Here is a 25,137-nt window from a genome sequence, read left to right as displayed (position 1 = left end):
GGGTGGCATAATTACTCAGATAAAGGATAATTGTTCAAACATTTACATATGTAAATTCTAGAGGGGGATTTGTATGAGCCAAATTAGTTATACCTTTTAAATCTTATTTATTTAAAAAAAATTGTACCAGAAATTTATAACCATTTTGAGTTGCTGTCACTTTACTTGAAAAATTGAAGGAACTTTGATTTTTGCATCAGACAGATGTTTCTAACATCTTTCTTTCCAAGGCTCCTCATTTTTGTGGTAGTAGTTCAGACAGTGATAAAAACAAGACATCTCAGTTTATTTCGGTTATTACCATAATAATTTTTTGAGACAGGTTTTGAACCTTACCTGGCAATAGAATGGAATAGTAAAGCTTAGGAATGTATATACTGGTTTCCCAAGCTGCCTAGGCATGTAAATGAACTGCAGGGCTTGAGAAGCAATCAATATATGGAGCAATTAATCATAAGTTATTAAACGAATGACAAAGTACAAGTTTTGTAAATTAATTATGCTTGGTAGTTACAGAGAAGGACCCAGGCCACTGTAAAGCCTGGAAAAACTGTACAATATTCTAGTTGTTTTTAGATTACATGATAAAGCTGTTTAAAATCCATCCTGGGGTTATGGTTTTTTTGGTTGTTCTTCATCCAGAATGGGTTGTAGTAATGGAATTTCAAATAAGAACAGTGTAAGAATGGCAGACAGCTGTTTTGGTTGATTTTTGTTGTGTTTGTTTGGTTTTGATTTTAGTTTGGTTGGGGTTTTTTTCAAGAAAGTATATTTTTTCAGATGAATTTATGGCGCTTGGCTTGTATGGCAGCTGTTCTCTGTGGCAGAGGGTATTTGGAGGGGTATGTATGCACATATGCATAGCTTTTATACAAATAAGACTATGTATTGGTAGTTACGCTAAGTGAGAATTGAGAATTACAATGGTTATAAATTTCTCTTTACTGAAGTAGAGAAAAAAAGGTCCTCCTCATCATATAACTAGATCGGCAGATGGAGAAAAAAATAGGCTTTTTTGGCTTTTGAAACCAGGTGAAGTTTTGTGTGTTTATTTCTCACAGAATAATTTCAGGTGCTGCAGAGTCACATACCTGAACTGAGAGGGTGAGAGTTCATGAATCCTGTAATTGTCAAGTATAGAGGCAGAGCTCTCTGAGCAAGAATGTTCAAGTGTGAGGAGAAAAGGTATTGGGGTACCCAAAACTGAATAAAAATAGTTTGGGTTGGAAATTACAGTATTTTTGAATATACCTTATTAAGACTAATATGCCCTATTTAGCCAACACTCAAACAATGAGAGAGATGTGGCTCAAAATACAGGGATCTGTCTGTCTTTGTAAAAAGAGCAGGAAAATCAATGGTGTAGTGTGTTTGCACAGCTTCTGTAGACTCTTCAGTCGATACAGGAGGCAAGAGGAAAAAGGTGGTATAGAGAGAAGAGTTTTATGTTTGTAGAGTTTTATCTACAGATGGGGGCAAATGACTCCATCTATCTCTGAATCTGGAGGAACTGTTATGGCTGGTGAGGGTTTCAGAATAAAGACTTGTTGGGTACTTGTAATTAATTTGGAAATAAATCTTTCCCTGGAATGCCAAACATGGAGTAGCTAAGGGAGAGCAAAATAATGGCATAGGAGTGTGCTGCAGTCTTCTCACTTGACTGATGGGTTTTCTGTCTCTGCTGTGCAGCACAGATAGGTGAGTAATGTCTTGTGCTTGTTGGAAGGGGCTGGAAGAAGTCTGCTGACAGAGACAGCCAAGGCACAGCTTTTAGAGACAATTGCTGAATAGACTTAATCAAAAGAAACAAGGAACAATGGGAGGTTAGGGAGGTGAAGTCTGAGCATGGCACATGGGCTGCTGTGAAAGGCAATTTGCACAGCGCTCAGCCATGTGGTATCTTGTCTGACACAGCTGCATGAAGTGGTGAAATGTGCTCTCAAAGGCAAGGCCAGAGTAAATCTAGTAGGGAAAATGGCTTGTTGCCACTTGTCCCAGAAGCATTGCCCTGGGTGGGAAAGGTGTCTTTCTCCCAGAAGCCAATAAATGACGACAGAAAAAGGTACATGTTCAAACTTTTTCAAAAGGACCACCCTCCTCTGTTTTCTTATTCCTAAAGCCACAGAAGGGAGTGAATATATGACATTTATGCAGAAGGGAAACAAACTGTGTGGCTTAATGTTTTATACTGTTTTCCTGATAGGTGTATAATTTGACCAATAAATCCTACTTAGATATATCCGAACTTAAAAATCAAAACATACACAAATAATTTTTTTTTGTTAGCATAGCTACTAATACAGTCCTGCTCTTCTAGACAATGCAGGTCCCTGGAAAAGTTGCAACAGTGTTTCGCCTACTTGTATCAGTCTTAAATTTATGACATTTTATGCATGTATATATGTGTGTGTATCTATCTGTCTAGATACACATATGTAGTTAATTATTCTTGTACATCAAACTTGAGAAAATTTGCTCATTCTTTTCTAGGAAGTTTATAATAAATCCTGGAGTTGTTTTTTTATGAGACCCCATCCGGTGTGATAGTAACACAACTCTGTTTGAAATACTGTTTATGCTTGGAGCTGAATATTTTGAATGTTAATGCTGGCTTTAACCTGAGATTATAGCCTCCAGTTTCTCTTCCTCCAGTTTCCTTTTCCTGTTTGTTTTATGTGTCCATCTCCAGACATCTGTGTGCATATTCATATTTGTAGGAGTGTATCTACACACCTACGTGTGCACATACAAGCACAAGTGTTTATCTATCCAGAAGAGAAGGGCAGGGTAATTCTGGGTTATTGCCAGAAAGTTTTGGCTGTGAGCTTCAGATTCACGAAGGAAAAATACTTCTGCTGCCTTCTGGCATTCAACTGAAAACAATCAAGCCACAGGCTTAGCCATAGCTGCAGGCATGACACAGTAGGATACAATTTGTAAATGCAAATTTGCAGTGATATTCTCATAAGTTAAAGTTTTGTTTGCAGTTTGAATGCTGTAATGGAGAAACCCATAAAAGGCACTGATTTACGTTTATAGCCAAGAGTACACATCTATAAAGTGCTCTTCAAGCAGAGATATCAATTGGGACAATGGTAAGAATGTATTTCTGGTGAGGGCCTCTGGGACTCTGACAGTACCTCCAAGTGTGTGTTATCTTTTCCCTCTGTGATGAACCCTTTTGATGCTACTGAGGGCAAGAAAGGATCTAGATTTTTAAAACAAGGATTACTGTTGAAGGCCTCAAACAAGGATGAGCTCTTTGTTCTGTCGTGTGTTATGTATAATAATTATAGTGCACTTGGTCTCTCTGCTTTAATTTTCAGCTGCAAAAAGTCTAATACTACATCATTATTAACTCTTTTCTTCTCTGTTCTGTTGAAAACTCTTTTTATATCATCTTGGGGCTCACGAGTTTGGGACTGGTATCAGCCTGATTTGAACACCATGCACAGTAGAAGTTGTGAGGTTTTTTCACCTCCCCAGAACTCTGCCATGCCTATTTTCATCAATAAAATAGAGGCAAAGATTTTTTGCTTATGCTTGATGTGTATTTGCTATAAATATAGTTCAATTTATGACTATACTGTCATCATATTTATATTATTCTTCTTGCTGTTTTTACATCTTGCACTGCTCTCTCTGTTTGGATGTAGCTGATAGTATATCCTCATTAACATATCTTTATAGTCTCACAAACTAAAAGTAGTTTTAGAGACTGAGCCCTGCATGTTCTTTAATATTTAAACTTCTCCTAGTAGTTTCAGACTTTGCCCCTCAAGGCCCACACTGAAAGTCTCATCTGAGAGAATCACCTAAGAAAGGTCCATTTTAATTAGAACATTTTCAGTAGTTACATTTGCTGTTTCTTTTTACAAGTGTTTTTTTCTGTCTTTTCATCTTCCTTAGCTGCATCTTACTTTAATTTGCACTGAACATCTATCTCACCTATGTATAAATATTACTTTATCCAGCAGTAACCATACAATGACACCTGACCTAAGAGAAGAAATAGATATTTTTTTTTAATTATTATTCTTCCTTATTTCTTTTCTGTCTCAAGACCATATTTCTTGTTCTAGCTTGCTGACCTCTTTCTCCTGTGCTCTCTGTTGACAAAGCCAGTCAACTTGTACCTCTTGTAAATCAACAGGTCCTGGGACTTGGCAAATCTCCAGTCTTAATTTATTTCCACCATCTAGTTCGTGGTTATTTCCTACCTTCCCTGTCCCTTTTTTTTTTTTTTTTTAAATCATCTGTACATTGTCTTCATCATCCATAGGTCTCAGCCCTTCATCTTCCTCTGTGCTTGTGAGGTTCATCTGTTATCCTTTTTTCTTGTCTGTTTGCTCTGTGCAGAATTTCTGTTTCTCTGTGCAGCTATCTTGCCCTGTTACCAGCTTTTTCTCTTGCACTATTTGATCAGTCCTCTGTTTTATCTTTGTGGTCACATGCTCCAATGCTGTTCACAGGTATTTACAACTCACATCATGTCAAATTAGTGTTTTCTCTCCTATGTGTTCTCTTCAAAAAATTTCGTAATTTCTCCCATGTCTCCAGAGGTATCTATTGTCCTTAGTTTTTCCATTATTTTAACCATTTAAGGATGTGTCTTTGTTCAGTTTTTTCAGCCATTAACATTTGTTGTCACATTGTTTTCAGCCTCCTATAAAACAGGTGTAACCCTGATATAAAACTAGGGTCTATTCTGGTGTCATCTTAATTTCCTCCTCTCTTTATAGTTACATTTAACTCCCACAAACTTCCCATTTTGATACCTTCTGCTTATTGACTTTCCAAGACACTGTCTTTTAAAAATTTTCCCTATGTCAATTTTTGTTTGTTTGTTTTGGGATGTTTCTTGGAGGGGTTTGCAGTTACTCATCAGCCATGGCTAAAGATACCTACAATATGCTTTCCTGTACGTGACCTTTGTCTTAAAGTTCAGTGTGCCCAGATGAATTCTACAAACTGGAAACTCTGACCACACTACAAATTTTATGAACAAAGCTATCATCAAGATTTGGTTCCTGTTTTCATCTTCCAGAGATTTTCCCTCAAGGAGGAGAAATTTCATGCCACATTCCCTGTTCCCTCTTGTGATGTTTCACAACGTGTTACTTTCACTTTATCTTCAGACAAATAAGTTAACATTTGTCAGATGCTTTCATATACTAGTCTGAAATCTGAATCCCCTTTCATGGGATATACATTGAAGCAATTTTTGTTTCCTAGTTATAGTTTGTCATGAACACAATTGTTAAATTAATGTCTGTGTGCACATCCTATAAACTATGTGTTCATTACATGATATTCAGGGACTGTTGTTTTTTTTTTCCACCTCAGCTGATCATAAGAGGCTTAAAACATAGACTTATGGTCCTCTATAAAAATAATTGTGCATAAATGATATACCATACAGGGTATTTTATTTTTTTTGTCAGGGATGTGTAGGCTACTTTAATTAAATGCAATGGAAGTTTCCCTTGTGTACCCTTTCATACCTGCGTGAATAGGATAATAAAAATCAGTGCTAAGGATAGCATATCACAATCAAACATACACAGATTTTAAAATGAAAAACCTATTAGTTTCACTTTTTATTTCTTTTGGTTTTGTATGGAAGCTCAGGTACATGGAAATTCTAACACAAATCTGTGTTTTGTATAAATTCTACCTTAGAAACAATGGGAAGAAAATTACAGTAGTTAAATTGCTAAAAATGATTCAGTTTCAAGAACAAAATGTAATGAATACTGTTCTCCCTGATGTCAGAAGATGAGTTGTTGCTCCAGACAAAGTAGAAAGGTTCGTTTTGAAAACCCCATTTGTCTACAACTTTGCAAACACTATGTGAGCTTGTGTTAGTTAGATGAAGTGGAAACACTTTAAAAGGATGAAATATGTATTTTTAAATTAGTAACTGTTTCATACACGTCTGAAAAACTACATGCAAGCATTTAGTAAAAGTCTGTTTTCCAGTCAAATCTGCTCATGTCCCATTACTGTAATATATATCTTTAATATCATTCTTGCTGCCAAAGATTCGCCAGTGGATAAAGACCATCAGTGATGAAATAACCACAGGGGCTCCAGTGCATCTCCGCGAGCTTTGAGGAAGTGTGGGTGCAAAACATGATTGGTTTTGACCCAAATGGTGAATGTTTGAACACCTACTTGGAAGAATCTGTGAATAAATGTATATTTATCTTTGCCCACTTCTCACTGTGATGGCTTTTTTTGGTGTATTTGTACACTGTCCTAGGTTTTTGTTTGTTTGTTCCCACTACTTAGTTTTGTTTAGCCTGTAAGGCTTTGCATAAGTCATTAGGGCTGTGGCCATACAAAGTTAGCCCTTCCATCATTACTTCCACCATTACTGCTCCTCGAGGGAGGCTAGAGCAGCCTGAGTTATCACTTGGCAAGTACACGGAAGCCAGGTAGACTCATGCAGTATAAAGAAAAGCAAATACTCTTTCCTCAGGGAGGGTCTTGTGGTTTGAGATGGTTAAGGTGATCTTTAAGGTGTTCTTTAGTGCTCACACAGCCTGGGGCACTGTTTGTGCATGTAAAATACACTATGACTGACAAGAGGGTCCTCAGACCTGTAGGGGTTTTGCTTTATTTATGTATTTATTTTGCAATTTAAAATAATACTGCTGTAGGTAGAAAAGGACTGGTTTGAAAGTGATTATGTTTGAGGCTGAGGCAAGGCTAGCGTCATCTTTCCTTTAAAATCAGACAGGATCTGTAAGGAATTTAAGAGAAGAGATTGCATACATGTGAACAGATGAAAAGATGAATAACGGACAGGGTAACCTTTGATGTGGATATACTTTTATAAGGTTCTACAGTTTTAAACCCCATAACCTATGTAAAATAACAACCTTGCAGTGTGATTGGCAACTTTGTGCCATAGGCAATGAATCAGTATTAAAACCTTAAGTTCATGAAAATCAAAGTGGTCTCTTCACCCTATGGCTGGTTCTTTCAGTTTAGAGTTTATGTGATACACAATCTGGGAGCTTCAGCTATCATACTGTCAAGACAAAGGAGATTTATTTTATAAGAAGAAATTAGGAATATATAAGTTGTTTTCACTGTTTGGTGTTGTGTGCATGTTAGAAAGCTAAGAACTTTGCATCTTTCTTTAATGATACACTTACCATCCTTAAAAAATAAAGATCAAACTTTAGAAAACTCTGTGCAAACTCTGTGAAGTTATATTGAACTTCCAGTGCAAGCTGAAGTCGGAGCTTAAGTGATGGTTCCTGAGTGGAAGTGAGAAAGCACAGTGCATGAGACTGGTGGTATATACTGAAATGCGTCATACCTTGACCATGGAGTGACTGCTTGTTATGAGAATAGAGAGCAATCATCAGTGCTGAACATAGATTTATTTACCCAGTCTGTACCTGAAAAGGTATTTGCAACCTTCATACTTATGTCTAGTCAACCCCGTGTAGCCATTTCAAACAAACAGAAAAACTGCTAAATCATTTCAGTGGTGATTTCTTCTCTTAATGGGAGGTAGGAGGAGAACCTAAGCAAACCAACCAAAAAACCCCAAACTTCAAATACTGGCCAGTTCTGTTGAATTTTAGTTTGTATTCTGGACTTTGGCTCTTCCAGGACTGCAGCTCTTAACAAAGCATTACAAAATTGTCTCTAAAAATCTTAGACTTTTTTATAGAATACAGATGTGCAGACCTGTTATCTTCAAAAAGAAATTCAGTGTCTAATTGAGCAAAATTTAGTTGTTATTTTCAAATATTTCATTGGGTCTTCAAAGGCAACTCAATGTGTGGCTTTGGTAAAATTTTAAGTGCAAGATTTCTGTAAGGTTATGTTCTTTAGTTAACATTAGATTCATGTCTTTACAGAAATGTTACTTTCTGACAGCTGTGCAATTATCCAGTGTCACCACCATGCCACATAGTTAAACGGTCAACAGTTACCATATTTATAAATAGTATGTGACATTTGAGCTTTGTAAAGTAAATTCTTCCTGAATGCTTTTGGAACAGTTCCATATACAGTACTTCACTTTTATGCATCATTCAGTGGAATATGCATTAAAACTAATGGCAACAGAGCTGGAATATAATAAGCATTACCTATAAAATAGGAGTAAGATTAAGCAGAAATCTCAAGGCATTGCATTGAAATGATTAAGGCTAAAACAATAGGCAATGTCACATGTATTACAGTAGTTACTCAAGAACATTACAGCTCTGTAGCCAGAAGAAGTTGCAGTATATAGTTCATTTTCTCTCACTTTCTTATAAGTTTCTTCATCTCCAGTGTTTCTCTCGATTAACATTAAACTTTTATGTAGGTTTCCTTCAGTGTATTTTTTTCTGATCACCTGTGACTTAAGTAACAGGCAACTACTGCAGTACAAACTTTAAAATATGTTATTACTATATTTCTTTTTGGGTTATTAGCAAATCATATTGTGCCAAATGTCACATACACCTTCTGTTCTGGGCCCCTCAGTTCAAGAAGGACAGGGAACTGCTGGAGAGGGTCCGGCGTAGGGCAACAAAGATGATTAAGGGAGTGGAGCACCTCCCTTATGAGGAAAGACTGAGGGAGCTGGGTCTCTTTAGTTTGGAGAAGAGGAGACTGAGGGGTGACCTTATTAATGTTTATAAATATATAAAGGGTGAGTGCCACGAGGATGGAGCCAGGCTCTTCTCATTGGCAAACAATGATAGGACAAGGGGTAATGGGATCAAGCTGGAACACAAGAGGTTCCACTTAAATTTGAGAAAAAACTTCTTCTTAGTAAGGGTGACAGACACTGGAACAGGCTGCCCAGGGAGGTTGTGGAGTCTACTTCTCTGGAGACATTCAAAACCCACCTGGACATGTTCCTGTGCGACCTCACCTAGGCGTTCCTGCTCCAGCAGGGGGATTGGACTAGATGATCTTTTGAGGTCCCTTCCAATCCTAAACATACTGTGATACTGTGATTAGCACTTGTCAACTGTAGGGATGTGTGCTAAAAGCTGGTGAAGGTTTGGGTCATAGTTACTCCTGTTTGCATGATACAGCACCTTAGCAAGTGAAAATGAAAAGCAGTTGTGGATGGTATTAGAGAATTTACTCTGGGATGTTTGGATGTTTCTTCTTCCTCCTCCTCCCTGCCCCCCTTCCCCCCCCCCCCACTTTTATTTATTTGTTTTGTCTTGATTAGGTTGAGTTATTTAGCTTGTGAAGCAACTGAGACCAAGGTCAAGAAAGGACCATCTTGTATCATTTGGACAGAGACTATAAATATCACAGAGTTTGTTGGAACAAGAACACTAGATAGCTATTCCAGACTAATAATCATACATCTGAGTAGGAGAGTATGGAGATCTATAATATAAGACCGATTTGGCCTATGTTTTGTGGGAGATTGAATCTGAATAAGCCAGGTTTATAGGCTTATACTACTGGAGGCAATCTTGTGATAGCCTTTCAATAATTACTCTTGCTTCATTAGTATCAATGAGGGAAGAATAGCTTTTCTTAGCAATACAGTTCTTCAGAAGAGTAATGAGGAAATATCAGGCTTTGTGTGAGTGAGGTTTTTTAGTAATATGTTTATAGAGTGTAGACTAAGAATGGAGTATTACACACAGTGAATTATCAAGAAATGTGGATGTTAAAAGCAAGTAATGCTTGTGGTTCATTAACCACTTGTACAAAGCTCATCTGTACTGAGATTCAGAATTGACAGCTTCTGTTGTAAGTGTAGGGAAATCATCTGTGTCACTGTCATGAGGCAGAGATCACTGAAAGTCAGGGACCTATTGAGCCTGCTAAGTGTTTTTAAAAAGTGTGTATGTACACATTTCTACACATTTCTAGGTAGATGTTCAGAAAAAAAGGAAGAATATAGAATTTCTGGCAAGGCTTTTTTTCTTAGAAGTACAAATACTTCATGGAGAATGATGTTCAGTAAGAAAGGGTCATGTTCAGCAGATTTTCTGATCTGGAAAAGTATGTCAGAGAACCTCTTTAAGTTCCCGTTTAACATTTAGAGAAAAAATTTCATAGTTCACTTTGAAATGACATTGAGAAATTTTAATTAACCTGTAATGGATGAGAAATGTAAACCCACAGTCCTGATTCAGTTTACTGCAACTGCGTTTTTTGTCTTCAAGATTCTTAGTCCAAAATGCCTTAGTTTTGTGACTTTTCTTCTAGAGTTGGATTGTTGTACTGTGGCCTGGAAAATTTTGTTTTAATCCCTGTACTAATGGTGTCATTAGCAATTAAGCTTTAGAAACAATATCAGTTTGGAGTATTCCTTAGTACACTATAAGTATTATAAGAAGTTTTTTAAAAATTATTTTTATGTATACTTTATTGTGGCTAGTAATGCTTATTTTCTTTCTTTATTTTTAATTTATTAAACATTGTAAGATTTATGTTCCTCTGGAGATGCTTAGCCAAGAGATGTTTATTTAAAATGCAAAATAAAGAAAGGTTCTAATGAAATACAAGAGACTCAGTAACTGCTACAGAGGAATTGGTTTTCTGTGAAATTCTATTACCTATGCAAGCCACTTCTGGACATAAACTGCACTATTTTAATTGAAGAAGTTTCTAAATATAACTTGGGTGTCTAGGGGATATAGACTGAATGCATCTGCTTTACCATAATTGACTTTTTCATACCTCCTGTATTAACTTATTTGTATCCCAGACACACATAAATCTTCTCAGATAAACAGGTGCACTTCGATACTATCCAATTAACTACTGTCAGATGTACTGCATTGCAAACTTGGTCTGTATCTCCTCTTTGGGATCTAAACTGGTTCCCTGATTCCTAAGATGTCTTTCTGGACACTTAAATCAAGAACAAAGCCACTTTAAAAAACATAAGTTCATATCCTGCATTGAAAGGCAGCAGCTGGAGCGAGGTTTGATTCAGGCTTACAAAACCCTATAGAAGATAGTGGCTTTTCTTTTTATTATTTTTTTTTTCCATTGCTATTTTACAATGATAGATTTCAAAATGGTTCTGAAGAATTTTTCTTATTTTTATGATGGGAAGAAAAAAAACAGTAGTACAATAATTTCTCCAAGGATGTGAAGGGAAGAAAAAAAAAGCTGCTTTGGAAGCAGGTCACTGGCTACAACCTTGCTTGGGACAATAAGAGCTGGAAACAGTTTTCTTTTGAAACCTGTCCAGTGGAAAATGTGAAGTGAGCAGGTAACGAATTGTAAGGGCTGAGAGTGATCCCTTAGGAAAGACTTTCAAAGAGCTGAGATTTAGACCCCAATCACTTCTTTACTTATACCTCCCTTATGAATTATAATAATTAAATAATTAAGAGAAAATAAAGAGAGAGAAAAAAAAGAGGTTTATCTGTCATTGTCATGCTGGTTTCTTTAGAAATATGAAGGGAAGGATGACAAATGAACTCAGAAGAACCAGAGATTTTTGTTATTTGTCTGTGATTAATCTGTATCTATTTTTCTTTTGTTTATTTCGTAGTAGTAAAGCTGACCTTGAGTACTTCCTAACCTCATCTCCCACCATCCCGGTCTCCAAAAAGAACTGGGGTGTCCTGCAGGCACCTGCAGTCACGCACTGGCTGGCTCGCTCTGTGCTTGGTTTTCTGCTGTAAGCATCCGAGGGGCTGGCAGGGCTCTGCAGTGGGGCTGTGAGCTGGAAGGCAGCTGCATAGGAGGAGTTTGTAACAGAGCCTGGTTCCCAGAGCTGTGGATATGTCTGCCAGTGCCTCCATGGAGCCCTCACTGTGTTGCCAGTGTACCTGCTCTTCCCTTTTTTTTTTTTGGAATACTATGATGCTCTTTATCCTCACCATTAAGGAAAAGGATGTGCAAGTAATACGCTTTACTACTTTATTATCCATTCTAGCAAAACACTCTGGTGGTTCTTTTATATCATGGATTTCAGGGTATCAGCCCTTGTTTCCGAAAATGTAGACACAACAGGACCATCTGTGTTTGCCATCTGCAAGGCATTTCCTTATGGGATCCCAGGGTTGGTTACAAGGCTTCCAGACATTCCTCCTGCCTGTCCCCCTGGGTACACAGTAAGCATACAACAGGTTTTTAACTATAATGTAGATGTATGTAAGCCTATACTCTTCAGCACATCCTGCTGGTGCTCAACCACAATCTGCCTGTGCCTGTTTGAACATCCACCAGCATCTCCCTAAGTTGTGTGGCCGCTCATCCCTATATTCCTTTCTCCACATCCTGCTTGCAGTTGTTAATGCCAAGGGACTGACCCTGGCAAGAGTGTTGTGGGAAAGACTGTTCCTTATTACTGTCCACCCATTAAACCCTTGGAAATATTTTTGTTTTCCAATTTTTTGAGAAGGTCAGGAAAGGATTCTTTCTGCTCTTTTTCTATTTTTTTTTCTGAACATAGTGGTATTTGTTGCTTACTTTCCTAATTTCTTTTAATCCTGCAACTGCCATTAGATAAAATAATGAACCAAGTTACTTATTCATAAAGGCAACCTAAATATTTGTACTCCGCTGTATTCCCGTAAAATAATGTTGTCATGGATTACTGGCATTAAATTATTTTGAGTTATACACGTAAAAGAAAACAAAGCCCTATGCATGAAAATATCTTTGATCATTTTTCATGAAGCATCTTATTCTTTTCTTTTATCATTGTTGGTATGAAGTTTGAAATCTTAATGCTTGTATTTTGATTTTCAGTGTCTCCCTATTTCATTTTTATTGACAATGATTTCTACTGAGAAATTATAAGCAGTTTTCTACATTCACTGTTCCTCTTCTCCTCTTCCTAGTCTGGCATGATTCTCATGATATCATTTATATGTTGTCATTAGTAGTGGACTGCTGAGTGAATTATAATTCCCTTGTTTTGGTTCTGCATTTTAACATTTGGCTATTGAAATGTGGTTGAGGAGGAGGAAGGACAGTCTCAAAATTCCCTGTTTTTTTTTCCAGATTTGTAGAAGGTATTTTTAGTTTAAGAGAAAATAAAGGAAAGATGGATGTTCTTCAATTTCCAGTGCATTGTTGATCTCAAGAGCAGATTTTCTATTTGATAGAAATACTGTGAGGTATTACTCCTATGTGTCAACTAGACCCTATGTACATGTAAAGTATATAAAGAACTAGGATATTTTGCAGCTATATTAATAACTTTTTCATGAAAAACCCTATAACATATTTCAGCACATGAATCCTGCCCCAAAGATGGCAGAGTTTTTCCTCAGCCAGTGATCACACAAATTCCTGACCTACTTTCTTTAATATAGAGTGCATTTATGGAATAGGCTGTAATAAATCCTTCAGGATGTTTCTTAAATTATTTTTTTTTCTTTTTGAATGGGTGGAGGCACAAGCTTTAACAAACAGCAAGATCTTGAACAGCTTGAATAATTAAAAACTAATTAAAATGTGTGACTATAATCTCCCAAGTGCTGATACCTTTTCCTCTTTAAAGAAGAAAAAAATCCATAAGTTACAAATATGTAATTTCTTTCTTATTCTGAAAATTCTGAACAAATTTTCTTATGATATCATAGCAATGTCACAAGACCTTGCTCTTCACACTGCTTAACTTCCAAGAGCCTCCAGCGATACACCTCCAACACACCAGTGCTATCAGAAGCTTGAAACCTTTCAGATGTGTCTTTCAATGCTTAATTTTAGGATTCTTTAGGACAGCAAGTCTGTAAATATGGTGCAAAATCTGAAGCACAAAATGCAAGAAATTTCTGCTTCTTCTCAGCATGTCTGGGTTTAGAATGATGCTTCATGCTGTGTGTTCCAGCTCTAAACAGCAGACATTAATAGATATTTAAGCTTGCCTACTTACAGTTATGTTTCTAAATACATTTCTAGCTTTTAGAGTGCAGAGTCATTGACTTCTGTAGGAAGTGCCGGATGGTCTAGCACTCTGATGACTAAAGATAAACTCTTAGCAACCTAAATTTAGGCATCTTATTTTAAAAACTTTGGCCCAGATATGTGAACCCACAAGAATGAGTTACAATAATTCATGTCAAATTCCCTGGCTCTTGTGGCTCCCTAGACTTAACATTTATTCATACAAATTGCTCACTGTGGTGGATAAATCACAAAATGTAGCCAATGCAATAAGTCTGCACCTGAGCATTATTTAGTTCTGCTTTGCTAATGTTGGCAGCACTTTGCTTTTGCTCTATATGTTACAGCACCTGGCTATTTTGGCTTTGTCTGAATATGTCAGAGGGGTGAATAAGTTGAAAATCTACAAGTTTTTGCCCTCCCTTTCATCACTGCTAGCTTTCCTAATACCTGCAGTTCCTCAATTAACTGGTCAGTTTAATGTTCCTGCCAGCTTAAAGGAAACACAAGGGAGACAGTTATCAAGGGAGACAATTTTTCACTGCATGCTTAGGAGAGGATTATCTTGTCAGAAGTGTTGTCTCCAGTGGTTCTCATCTGCTTTGACATCAGGGGCAGTTAATTTCCCATATAGCCGCTGCTGCCTATGATGAGAAATACTGCGCCCTGTCCGTGTTGATTTTTCTCTTTTGACTTCTTTGCGATTTCTCTTTTGGGATTTTTGTCTCTTTAAAGGAGTATTTCACCTTGTGGACATGAGAAATAGGTTGAGGTATGTGTGGTCCCGATGGTTTTCTTTTAGGTTTGTGGAGGCTGCACAAATGAGTACAATTTTAAAACAAATATTTTGTTTTGGTTTTTTTTTTACTTTTTTTTCATTATAAACTAACAGTCATGTTAAAAATGTTGGTGTTGGCTGCTTAGCCAGTCCTTGGTTTGTTTTTGTTGCTAAGATCAGGTAACAGTACTCCCTTTGCCTATATTAAGGATGGATACCTTGTCATTTCACTGCAGCCTTATAAGTCGTGGGCGTTTATTCTAAGCGAGTCATCTATAGTCAGTGTCATGAGAGAAGATGATTCATCCCATCTGACGCTAAATATCTGAGAGGCTTATTATGCAAATGTGTTCTGGAGGGGAAGGTGGTTGATGATGTTCTTGCTCAGCCCAGTGCCTCAGTCTACAGAGCCTCTCTGTACAGGTGCAATTGATTTTGAGGCCACACACAATGAACAGGGTGCAGAAATTTTCCAGGTTAAAAAGCAGTAACTGGAAGCATTATGTTAATCTGTATTTGTTTTTTTAAACCAGGTTCATTTTAGTGATTCATAGGGCCATTTATAACACAGAGATAAGAATATCTGTTCAATGAATGAGGTCATATTGGCACAGAAGAAAAAAGAAGCTGAAAGCAGGGACATTGAAAACTTTGTGTAATGAGCTGCCTCCTGAAATACATGTGAGGACTGGGACTGTCCGGTTTTATTAGGTGAGATGAATCCACAATAGTTGTTTAACCATGTGTTGAGCAAGACATTAGCAATATCATTATCACTGTAGTGTACACCTCTTGATGCTTTATTGCTTTATTAGACTATATAGAATCTTGGAGTGAGCTTATCTATGTCAAACAAGGGGGGCAGTTAGAAACCTCTATGTATATTGCCCAATCCTTCCACTGAAGTCCTCAGTACTAGTAGTGCTGTTTGTGCTAGCAGTCATCCCTAATTTTAGCATCTTAGTGAATCTTGAGGATTATATGTGTACAGAAGCTGTCCAGTGAGATAGGCCATTTCTTATAATATGTAGTGATTATACAAGTCCACACCAGGAAGCCAGAAAAGTGTTCATGCGAACCATAACTTTCTCTTGGGTCTTATATAAATATGGAGAAAGGATGACTCATATGAACTTCAGAGTGGTGTTTTTCATTAAATAGGTTAGCTAACAGTTGAACTATCAGAGGTGTAATGAGGCAGAGACATTATATTTTGGGAGGCATATTAACAGGAAACCCAGACTACTTGGATGCATTAGGTATATCATACAGAGTTAAATGTCATGAACTGCATGTTCTGTGTGCAGTTGTCCATCATAGGCTACCTTATCATGTTGATGTACCATGCTGCACCAATATGCTTTTGTGGTACATGTACAGAAAATCTTCAGGGTACAGGGTACTTTAAATACTGAACTCGGAAAAATGTGACTACCACCAATAAGATAGCATTCCATGAAGCAGCAGTGGAAGAGATGAAAAGAGCTATACTGAAACAATGTCAATAGCAATGAAAGCAATCAAAATGAGCATTATAGTACCTTTTTATGTAAGTTCTGTCTGGAGTATGTTTCACATGTTTTATTTATTTTTATTATTGTATTTCTTTTTATTTTTTGTAGGCTGTGGAAACCAACCTTGCATCAAAGGATAGTCACTGGGTCTATGTAAATGAGGTAAGAAAGTCAAAAGAGGCTTTTGTATATAGTATATAGTCAACAGAGCTTTGTATATTCACTCACCGCCACCTTTTTTTGTATATGTTTTGACACATCAAACTGAATATACACTTAGCATATTTGCGTTTTGAATGGTACAAGATACAAACTCTGTGGTGTCGTCGCTTGCGGGTCTCAGTTGAATTGGCATAGGTTGAATACCAAAGGTCAAAATAAAGCTTCCAGTATACCTTGCAGCAGCTGGGAGACTTTATTTTTACCTTCATGCTGACCCTATTTCATTGGCTATTTAAGAAACAGAGAATATATCAAAAGAAACCTCAAATATATGCATCTGTACCTGCCAGAATCTCACCCTTTTCTGCTGTGAAAGCCCACGCTCAGACAGCAGGAGAGAAAGGAGTGCTGAGACCAGTTGCAGACTTAGCTTATGCAAATATGTATTTACATGACACACAGGTTTTCTCTGGTGCAGAATTATGTTACTCTTTTGGCCAAGTTCCAGAATAGCAGAGATTTAAATGTGATATTTTCTCTCTGCAGCAAATGGTATCCTGTCCTGGTACTACAATTATTTATTTTACCTTAGTACCATGGTGCCCTAATGGGAATCAATGGAGACTCATATTTAAAAATAATAGAAAGCTTGAAAAATTGTACCGCATATAATAATTTATAAATCACTGATTGTTCAGGATAAATGGCACTATTGAATATATTTCTGGTTTTAATAATGATTCCTTAAAAGATAGTAAAATATCTAAGTTCAAAAGAACCGTGCTTACTGTTTTATTTTTATGTTATAAATGCATAGCCTCTAATTTAATAACCAATTCCTTTGTTAATTTCTCATTTCTTTGCACCTAGCTGATAATTTTGGATAGGCTACTTTTAATAGTAGCTATAAATTGTATTGTGTGGCATTAGAAAGGCTCTATATTTAAATAGGGGTTAGGGAAAGTGTGTGAAATCTCTGCTTATAAAGGCTTTCTAAATTCTTTCTAGTCCTTGTTACATTTAAGTGCCTCCTGATTTGTCAGCTGCAGTAATGGCCCACTACAAAATATCAGCCAGATGCCCAGGGAGTCAGTGTTTATATTCACATAAAGATAATACAGTGGATATTTCCCTAAACATTTATAGAGAGGGAGTGTTTGTGGATTTGTTATTGCTGCTGTTACTGTTCAGATGTTAAAACTCACGTCATGAAGCCTAAATCTGTAACATCACAAATAAACCTTCAGCATGCAAACACATCACACGGGGTGTCAATTCTGCTTTTATTTTCTGAACTTTAATTTTTTCTCTTTTATGGTTAGACACTGGCTTGGGAAGCTATGCTACAAAAATGTAAATCTAAAGTATAACTTCTTAGTGATAAATAGCAGTGTACATACTTATAAATATCTCAAAATGCTATTAAATTCAAACAGACAATTACAGAAACTTTTCACATTAATTAAATTTTGAAGAACCCTTTGCAGGTAAAGAGAGGAGGAAATGTCTTGATTATCCTTTTTTAACAGCAAAGTGTTGGTCTTTCTGTGCTTAAAACTACTGTGAAGAAGATACGTTAAGCATGCACATGGATGGATCTGTAGAAAGGTGGAAGTTCCTTAGGGCTTGCTTTTCACTTAGTAGTGTGCGTACCCCCATGCTAGCAAGAGAACAGACTGTGATTTCCTTGTGTATATTTCTATTTGGTAACAGTGAGAACTGCATGGGTACTTGATGGAAAATGTTATTCCTTGACTGGATGTTCATTGGTGCTGTGATTTGCAGAATACAATTAATTTGTAATTCCTAACAATCAAATCAGCTCTTTTTTTGTGTAGTTCCACATGAGTAGCAAGAGAGATGTAGTCCATTCTGTAAGTGGACCAAATACTTAGCCAGTCCTTTTTTTCTCCCAGAGAGACTGAGGATCCTACACTTTTCTATTCACTTTGTGGTCTCTGTGATCTAATGATCCCATTTGCAAGGAAAGAGAGGTACAGCGCTAACTGGCCTGAAGCGGCAGCAGTCAGAAAAGAACACAGTGACAATTATTTTCATTGACATTCCTTGAATGAAGAGTGTTGGCTTGTAAACATGTTCTTTAGATCTTTCTCACTTCAGGGAATCATTTAAGGGCCTGGTACAGGTTAGACTACTGTGGTACACTGATCTTGAGCACCTTCTCACAATCTGTCCTGTGTCCCATCTCTTGTCGAGCCAAGGAGGATCTGAACCTTGGACTTACCTTGTTATAGTAAGAATGACTGTAGAGGATGATATTATTGTCTTACTGGAATTTAATCTACTTTACTCTCTCTGTATTGACAATCCAATAAACATTTGGGTTGTTTTGTTTTGTTTTGTTTTTCCTTCTGCTTCTGTCCCATATCACAGGATAGGAGCTAAGTTTTGGAGTTTGAACAGATTTTGTCACTGATTTTGTTAGGCAAGTAACACCACCAAGCTTGTGATGAGCTAACTAAAACTGTATGGTTGTTAATCCTACTACACAACAAATGAACAAATGTGGAATATAAGAGCTGATCTTAAAGTACAGAGCTATGCTGTCTCTCAATATCCTGCATTTGCTTGCTTCCAGTAACCCAAGTCTCTGTGCTAAGGTGTCTGTTCAGTTTGGATGCTATTTGTAGAGTAAAAGGACTCAGCCATCTCTAGAAAAAGGCTAGTGAATTGGGAGGTGAATTCACTGTATGGGGTTGGAAGGCTGAAACATTACACGGTAAGTCTTTCAGAGTAAGAGAATACACAGGGATAGGTCTTTGCAGGCAATCATGCCCTCGTATGTCCTCTTTGAAGCCAAAGCCACCAAACCTTACTGTTTTAAAAATATACATTTGTAAGTACATCTACTTTTCTCATTTCAGACATTTTATGTTTCAAACTTGCAGAGCTGTCAAAAGTAGTGAAGGTTTTAGGGGAAAAAAAGAAATGTACTTCTAACCACCCTTCCCTTTTTAGATGTATATTTCACCTTCTTCACTTTTATTCATCTGGATATACTACATCATTCCTTGCATTCATTTAGGTAACTCTTCTATCTGAATTCTACATGTCAAGTAGATTTTTAAAAGCAAGAATATATATGATTTCTGTATAAATCATTGCAACAGCAAACAGCTCTTCAGAACAATGACTGGTCCATGCTTAGCTTTGCCTCTGGAATAGTCCAAAACAATTTATTACCATGGACCATGTTGGGAGTTGCCAACAACCAGCAATTTTGAACCTAAAGAAGAGCTATTAGAACATATATGGTATTTTGCTTGTATCTTTGCTGTTTATGCCTTCAAGTGTTGATGAAATGACCTACCAGTTTTGATAGATGTGTGCTAGTTCTTATGGCATGACTGGCACAGTTGTATATGCTCTCCCCACCTCTCACTTTTGGGTGCTTATGTCCTGTCTTTTTTTTTTTCCTTTCCTCGTTTTTCTTTCTTATTTTTATTTTTGTCTTACATTTCCTTGTCTTTGGTGCCTGACATCAAGCATCTCTGTTGATTCCTCCTGACATTTTTCATTCTTCCCTTCTCTTTTTCTGCCTGCTCAGAGAAAATGCTGTGCATTGCCCAGGGCAAATGTCTGTGAGAGAGGCACAAGAGCAACACTTGAAACTGAATTTGTATGTAGTTGTACTAGGAGCAATGTTCTAGGAGTCTGTATCTGCTTTTTTTTTGTTAGCAGTAGCAGTATGTCTGGGAGTATAAATAGCACTAGAAACTATATTTTCCTTTTTCTGGGACATTTCATGGTTTTGCAATTTTCTCCATTTAAGGAGAGAGAAAAAGATTTAAAAACAAGTTCTGTAAAACTGGAATTTGGACAAAAAATATTCAAATTAAGCACAGTATTTTTTCATTCCTATCAGTGCACTTAATTCTATTTCCAAGTTTCTAAACATTCAATATTCTTACATTTAAATCAGTAAAGTACACAAAGCAGTCAACTACTCTTCATGGAAAGGGAATGGGTACTGAATTTGACTGATAACTCAAAAGGATTGTTTCACCATTATCACATCTTTCCTTTAATTTATTTTTTCAACAAACTTTCATCACTTCTCAGAAGTTTAACTGGAGGTTGTAGGACATGGTAAGACAAAGCACAAGGTTACTGTTTGAAATAGGAGACAATTTTTTGTGAAGGACAGGTAGGGGTGAAGAGAAGACAATGTAGTGTTACATGTTCAAACTGTACATACTCACTCTGAAGCTAAGGATGGGTGAAGTTCAAACTTTTGACTAGTGGCATAGAAATACACTGAGAAAGACTTTTTGAAAGTGCATTTTTGACAAAAATACCTAAAAGACAGGAAATTGAAATAATAGATGATTTTAATTTCCCTGATAGTTGAAAATGTATTGTTGGGACATAGATAAGTCATCACAATTTCCTGTGATTGACAATGTTATCCCTACATATTTAAAAAGTTCAGACAGACGTCAGTTATGATTTCATTATGGCTAAGGAAGAACGGGCTAAGGAAGTTGGAAGATAATTGGTGTGAAATGGATCATGAGACGTTGGCATGCACTATTTGAAGAAGAGGAAGAAGTGAGAAAAGGAGAACAGGAATAATGGACATCAGCAAAAAGAGTGTCCAACTTCACAAGTTTAGGGAACTTGTAGTGCTTTTGGAAAGATAATATGATGAGTAAAGGATGGCAAAAGAACTGTGGAGTTCTGTGAAGATGAAAGTGTAATAAGATATCATTATGGTTCTAATTGGTTATCTGTGAAGACCTTGAAATCTGAGAGGAATTCTAAAGAAAAAGTGGTGAAAAAAGGGCTCAGGAGTAGTGTAAAGGAGTAACCAAGTAAATTATTATAAAATGAGGCTAAGGTGCAAAATGACTCATACCAGCGGTCATAAAGAGTAACAATAGAAGTTTAGGCATAGCAGAAGATAAAGAATAAGGTGATCACTTAATGGAGAAAGGAAATTTTAATATTTTTACTGTCTTACTTGATGCTGGCTTTATAGAAACTATTAATTTTAACCAGACTGTTAAAAACGTTGTAATAGTTCCAGTTTATTTAGATAAATCTAAGGCATTCCACCAAATGAGATTCAATATAGAAAGTATTTTGCATGTGGCTACAAAATGACATATAACTGGTGATCATCTGCAGCAGCAACTCAGAATCCTTGTGGATAATGAACAGAATATTAATCAAATTGTTGTGATCTTGCAAGACAAGCAAACCTAGTCCTCAGGTATGTTACTGGAACCATCCTTTGTAAGATAAGGGAGGCAATTATTTTGCTCTGCTTGACATCAGTTTGGCCTTGTTGGAACAGTATTGCAAGTTTTGGGCAAGACACTTTAAAAAAAAAACAAGAACGTGCAGAACAGTTTTGAAAATCCAGAGCAGAGCACCTAGTATGATGAAAGCTCAGTAAAATATGACCCATGAGGAAAGGTGGAAAGAATTAGCTTTATCTCCTATGAAACTCAGCAGAGAGAGCAAAGGTATAGCAGAAGAACAGATATAATTAAAAGAAGAACACGATCACATGTTCACTCTAGAAAGATAAAGGAAATGCAATTTAATCTTCTGCAGTAGAAATTGCACTGAGTATTGGGAAATAGTTAATGATCTAAATATGATAATAATGAATAGGAACAACTTCCTTGGTTACTTTCTTCCATCTCACCATGTCTCTGTCTTCAGACCTGGTTCTGCTATTGTTTTTTTATTCTTCATTTTTCCTACTTACATTATAGAAGTCTGCTAAATATTTTCAGATCTCAGTTTGGAAAGACAAACACAACTGTGTTATAAACACCACTGAGAATTTTCTGATCTGCACCTTCTGTTCTAGGTCTTTCTACATATCTTTTTTTACTAGGGGTATGGCAGTGGCACTTTGTAAAAATAGTCACTGCATATACTTCACATTGAATCACTTAATACTTTTGCTGACAAACATGAAATTTCTGGGAACTGTGACTCATATTTGATTTCCAATCAGCATAGAACTCCATCCTTCTCTGTCTACTACTGGGCAAGCTAGAGTGATTGCATTTGACTAGATACTCTCAGCCAAATCCACACTTGGGGTAGCCTCAGTGGTTTGACTTAGCCAGGGATGAACATAGCAACATATTTCTTGATATCAATCATTTGAAATGAAGAAGTATCTTGGAATTGCATGTAGTTTTGATAGAAACATGCCTAGTAATGAATTGCTGGCACTTTCAGTGATTAAAAATAGGTTTAATTACAATGTGTAAAAATTAAGTCTCAAAACTAAAGGTTACAGCTTCTACTTGATTGGAGTTTTCATCTGTTGCTTTTCAATTGAATTGATTCTCATTGATTCAGATTAACGTGCATCAGATCAGGGATATTTGTTATTAACACAAAATGACTTCTTATTACCCTGAATTTTCAGTCTTAGAAATACCACATGCTGTACCATATGGAATAACAAATCCCGAGATTCAAATAATATTGACTTCTAAATTCTCAAGCTGGAACCATGGGAATAGTGGGGAGAACTAGTGGAAATTTCATTACATTAGTTCCTTACTGTCTAAATTATCAGGTACTCTGTAGGAAAGGAATGTACTATGGGGGTGAAAAGTACCAACTTGTGGATATTTGTTGTGGCAGGACACTTAAATAAAGGAGGAGTTCTTTCTAACAAAACAATACATTATTTTCAAAATAACAGTGTCATGCATTCTTTCATTGCATTTTTCTATGAACTACAGTACAGTTTCCAGAATTAAGCTTCGTAAAGGCAGGAGGAATCATATCCTCGAGTGTTCTGGTAGTTCTACTAGCACAGTTTCCAGTGTATGTGTGTGTTTACTTGGAACTGCAAAGAGGGTGCCTGTATTTATTGCATGATTCAACATATAGTTTCATACTATGCAGGGTACCTGGGCTCTAAGGTGCTCTTTTCTTTATCATTAAGAAAAGCTTGTGCTGTTATTAATAGTTACTCTGTTTAAAAACAGATGAAAAAATCAACCATATAACCTCTTCTACAACACTGCAGGGTGGATAGCAGAAAGGTAACTTGTATTGGTAGTGGCTCTTGCCAAAATCAAAGGTGCTTTTTTTATTGATAGAATGTAGTAAGCCAGTTGATTTTCTTGTGCTAACCTGAGCTTGATAACCAGAGCTTTTGAAAAATTATCAATAGCTTTATTTTGCTTCTGATGTGCAATGTTAACCATAAATACATTTTTTAAAAAAAGTTGGGGACCAGTTTATTGTTGGTGAAAATTGGTTTTCAATAAGAAATCTGAAATAAATTGGATGAAGCTATACGAATAGAGTATTATACAGATTCCAAATCTGTAGGGAAAGTGTTCAGTAGTTAGAAGACAGCTGATATTCTTGTAAACTTTAATTGAAAAATAAAACTAAACCATATTTAACACCCAGAAAACCATACCTTTGGATATTTTCTCTTTTCAATCCACATAAAAGATCTTGGTTTGGAAAAGTTGGAGGCAGTAAGCACAGAGAAACTGCTAGAGCAATTGCAGATGTGGAAAGCATTTGGTTAAATTCTTCCCAACTATGATAATAGTTGTCAGAAGAAAGCCTCCACACTGAAGGAGGAGGGAGAAGTGAAGTAGGAAGAAAAGGTCTTGTAATTTCTGCAGGAGAAGTGATAAAAAGATTTGGAAGAGGACAAATTCCATCAGTGGTGAGGAGCCTTAGAAAGTTAGAGTGCTAGGGGACCTGCAGAGCACTGAGCCATGCTGAGATATGTTATACACATCACTTGAATGTGAGTCAAAACTTTTAGACAGCAGTTGATCTTATTCTTCCTTTTTGGACAGATGACACTTTCCAAATGATGCTGGTGGTGCTGTCAGCAGATGAATTTCTAGATCGTTAGGTGATCAATAAAAATTTCCCAAATTCAACCTGAGTGATCAGTCAGAACTAAATGTAGAAAAATATTATTATGCTCTTTATTTTCCTCTTTCAGAGCATTCACTCAAAACACATTTTTGTTAATACTTTTCTGGATTCTGGCTCAATTCTCTGGCTCAATTTCTGCTGTTTTTGTAAGTCTCTCTTCATCACTGTTTCACTGTCTGTAGGAGGCAGTTTGTTATATGAGAGAAGAGAAATTGTCCCATCGTCTCTCTCCTGGTGTGACATATTTCCTACTTTCCACTTCTATCCCACGGCTCCTTTGCTCCTGCCAATAGTTGTTTTCTTTCCTTTCACCATGTCAGACATGCCCAGTATATCTGTATATTTCTTGATTTGAGAGTCAAACAGCTTCTCAGCTGTCATCTGGGCACTTGTTTCTTACTTTCCTCTATGAAATATTTTTCAAAGGTTGAGAAAAATCAGCAGAAAATAGAATAGTAATTATCAGATAAAGTCTATCTCTGCAAACTAGTTTTTCCCCAGGAGTAGCATGTAGGAAGGTGTTAGAAAATACATGATGAACAGTGTTCTCCTAGTACAGGGCTTGTAGAGTAATCTTGGGGAAACTTACGAATTTGGAAGAAAAATCCCTTATGAACACAGTGTTTGTTATTCACTTCTGTTTGGAAATTATTTTTCCTTTTTTTTTAGAAATTTCTATGTTATATGCACTTTGAATGATCAACAATTATACCCATGAACCTATGCAAATTGTTATGGCTTCATTTCTACTGAGGTAGAATCAGGCCTATCTGATAGACTACAATTTTTCTCAGACTTTCTGTACATATGGAAGTGCTAAAAGTTTCTTTGCTTGTTTGTTTTTAAGCATCATTCTGTGTAATGATGCTTGTGTTTACTCTGATAACAAGTTAATAAATCTTTTACGCTTCCCGTGTCTTATTT

The 25,137-nt window shown here is 36.6% G+C and overlaps 1 protein-coding gene across 1 annotated transcript in view; it reads left to right on the top strand.

Annotated features, from left to right (window-relative positions):
* Positions 1 to 25,137, top strand: part of GRID1 (glutamate ionotropic receptor delta type subunit 1) — a 524,523-nt gene that overhangs the window by 380,934 nt on the left and 118,452 nt on the right. The window contains exon 5 of the mRNA XM_080347389.1: positions 16,249 to 16,302. Coding sequence (XP_080203515.1) covers positions 16,249 to 16,302 — 54 coding nt within the window. The remainder of the gene's footprint in view (positions 1 to 16,248; positions 16,303 to 25,137) is intronic.

The sequence above is a fragment of the Nesoenas mayeri genome (genome assembly GCF_963082525.1).
Source record: "Nesoenas mayeri genome assembly, chromosome: 7".
Classification (NCBI taxonomy): domain Eukaryota; kingdom Metazoa; phylum Chordata; class Aves; order Columbiformes; family Columbidae; genus Nesoenas; species Nesoenas mayeri.
Note: the sequence above shows the minus strand (reverse complement) of the source record. Positions and strands in the feature narration are given on the sequence as shown.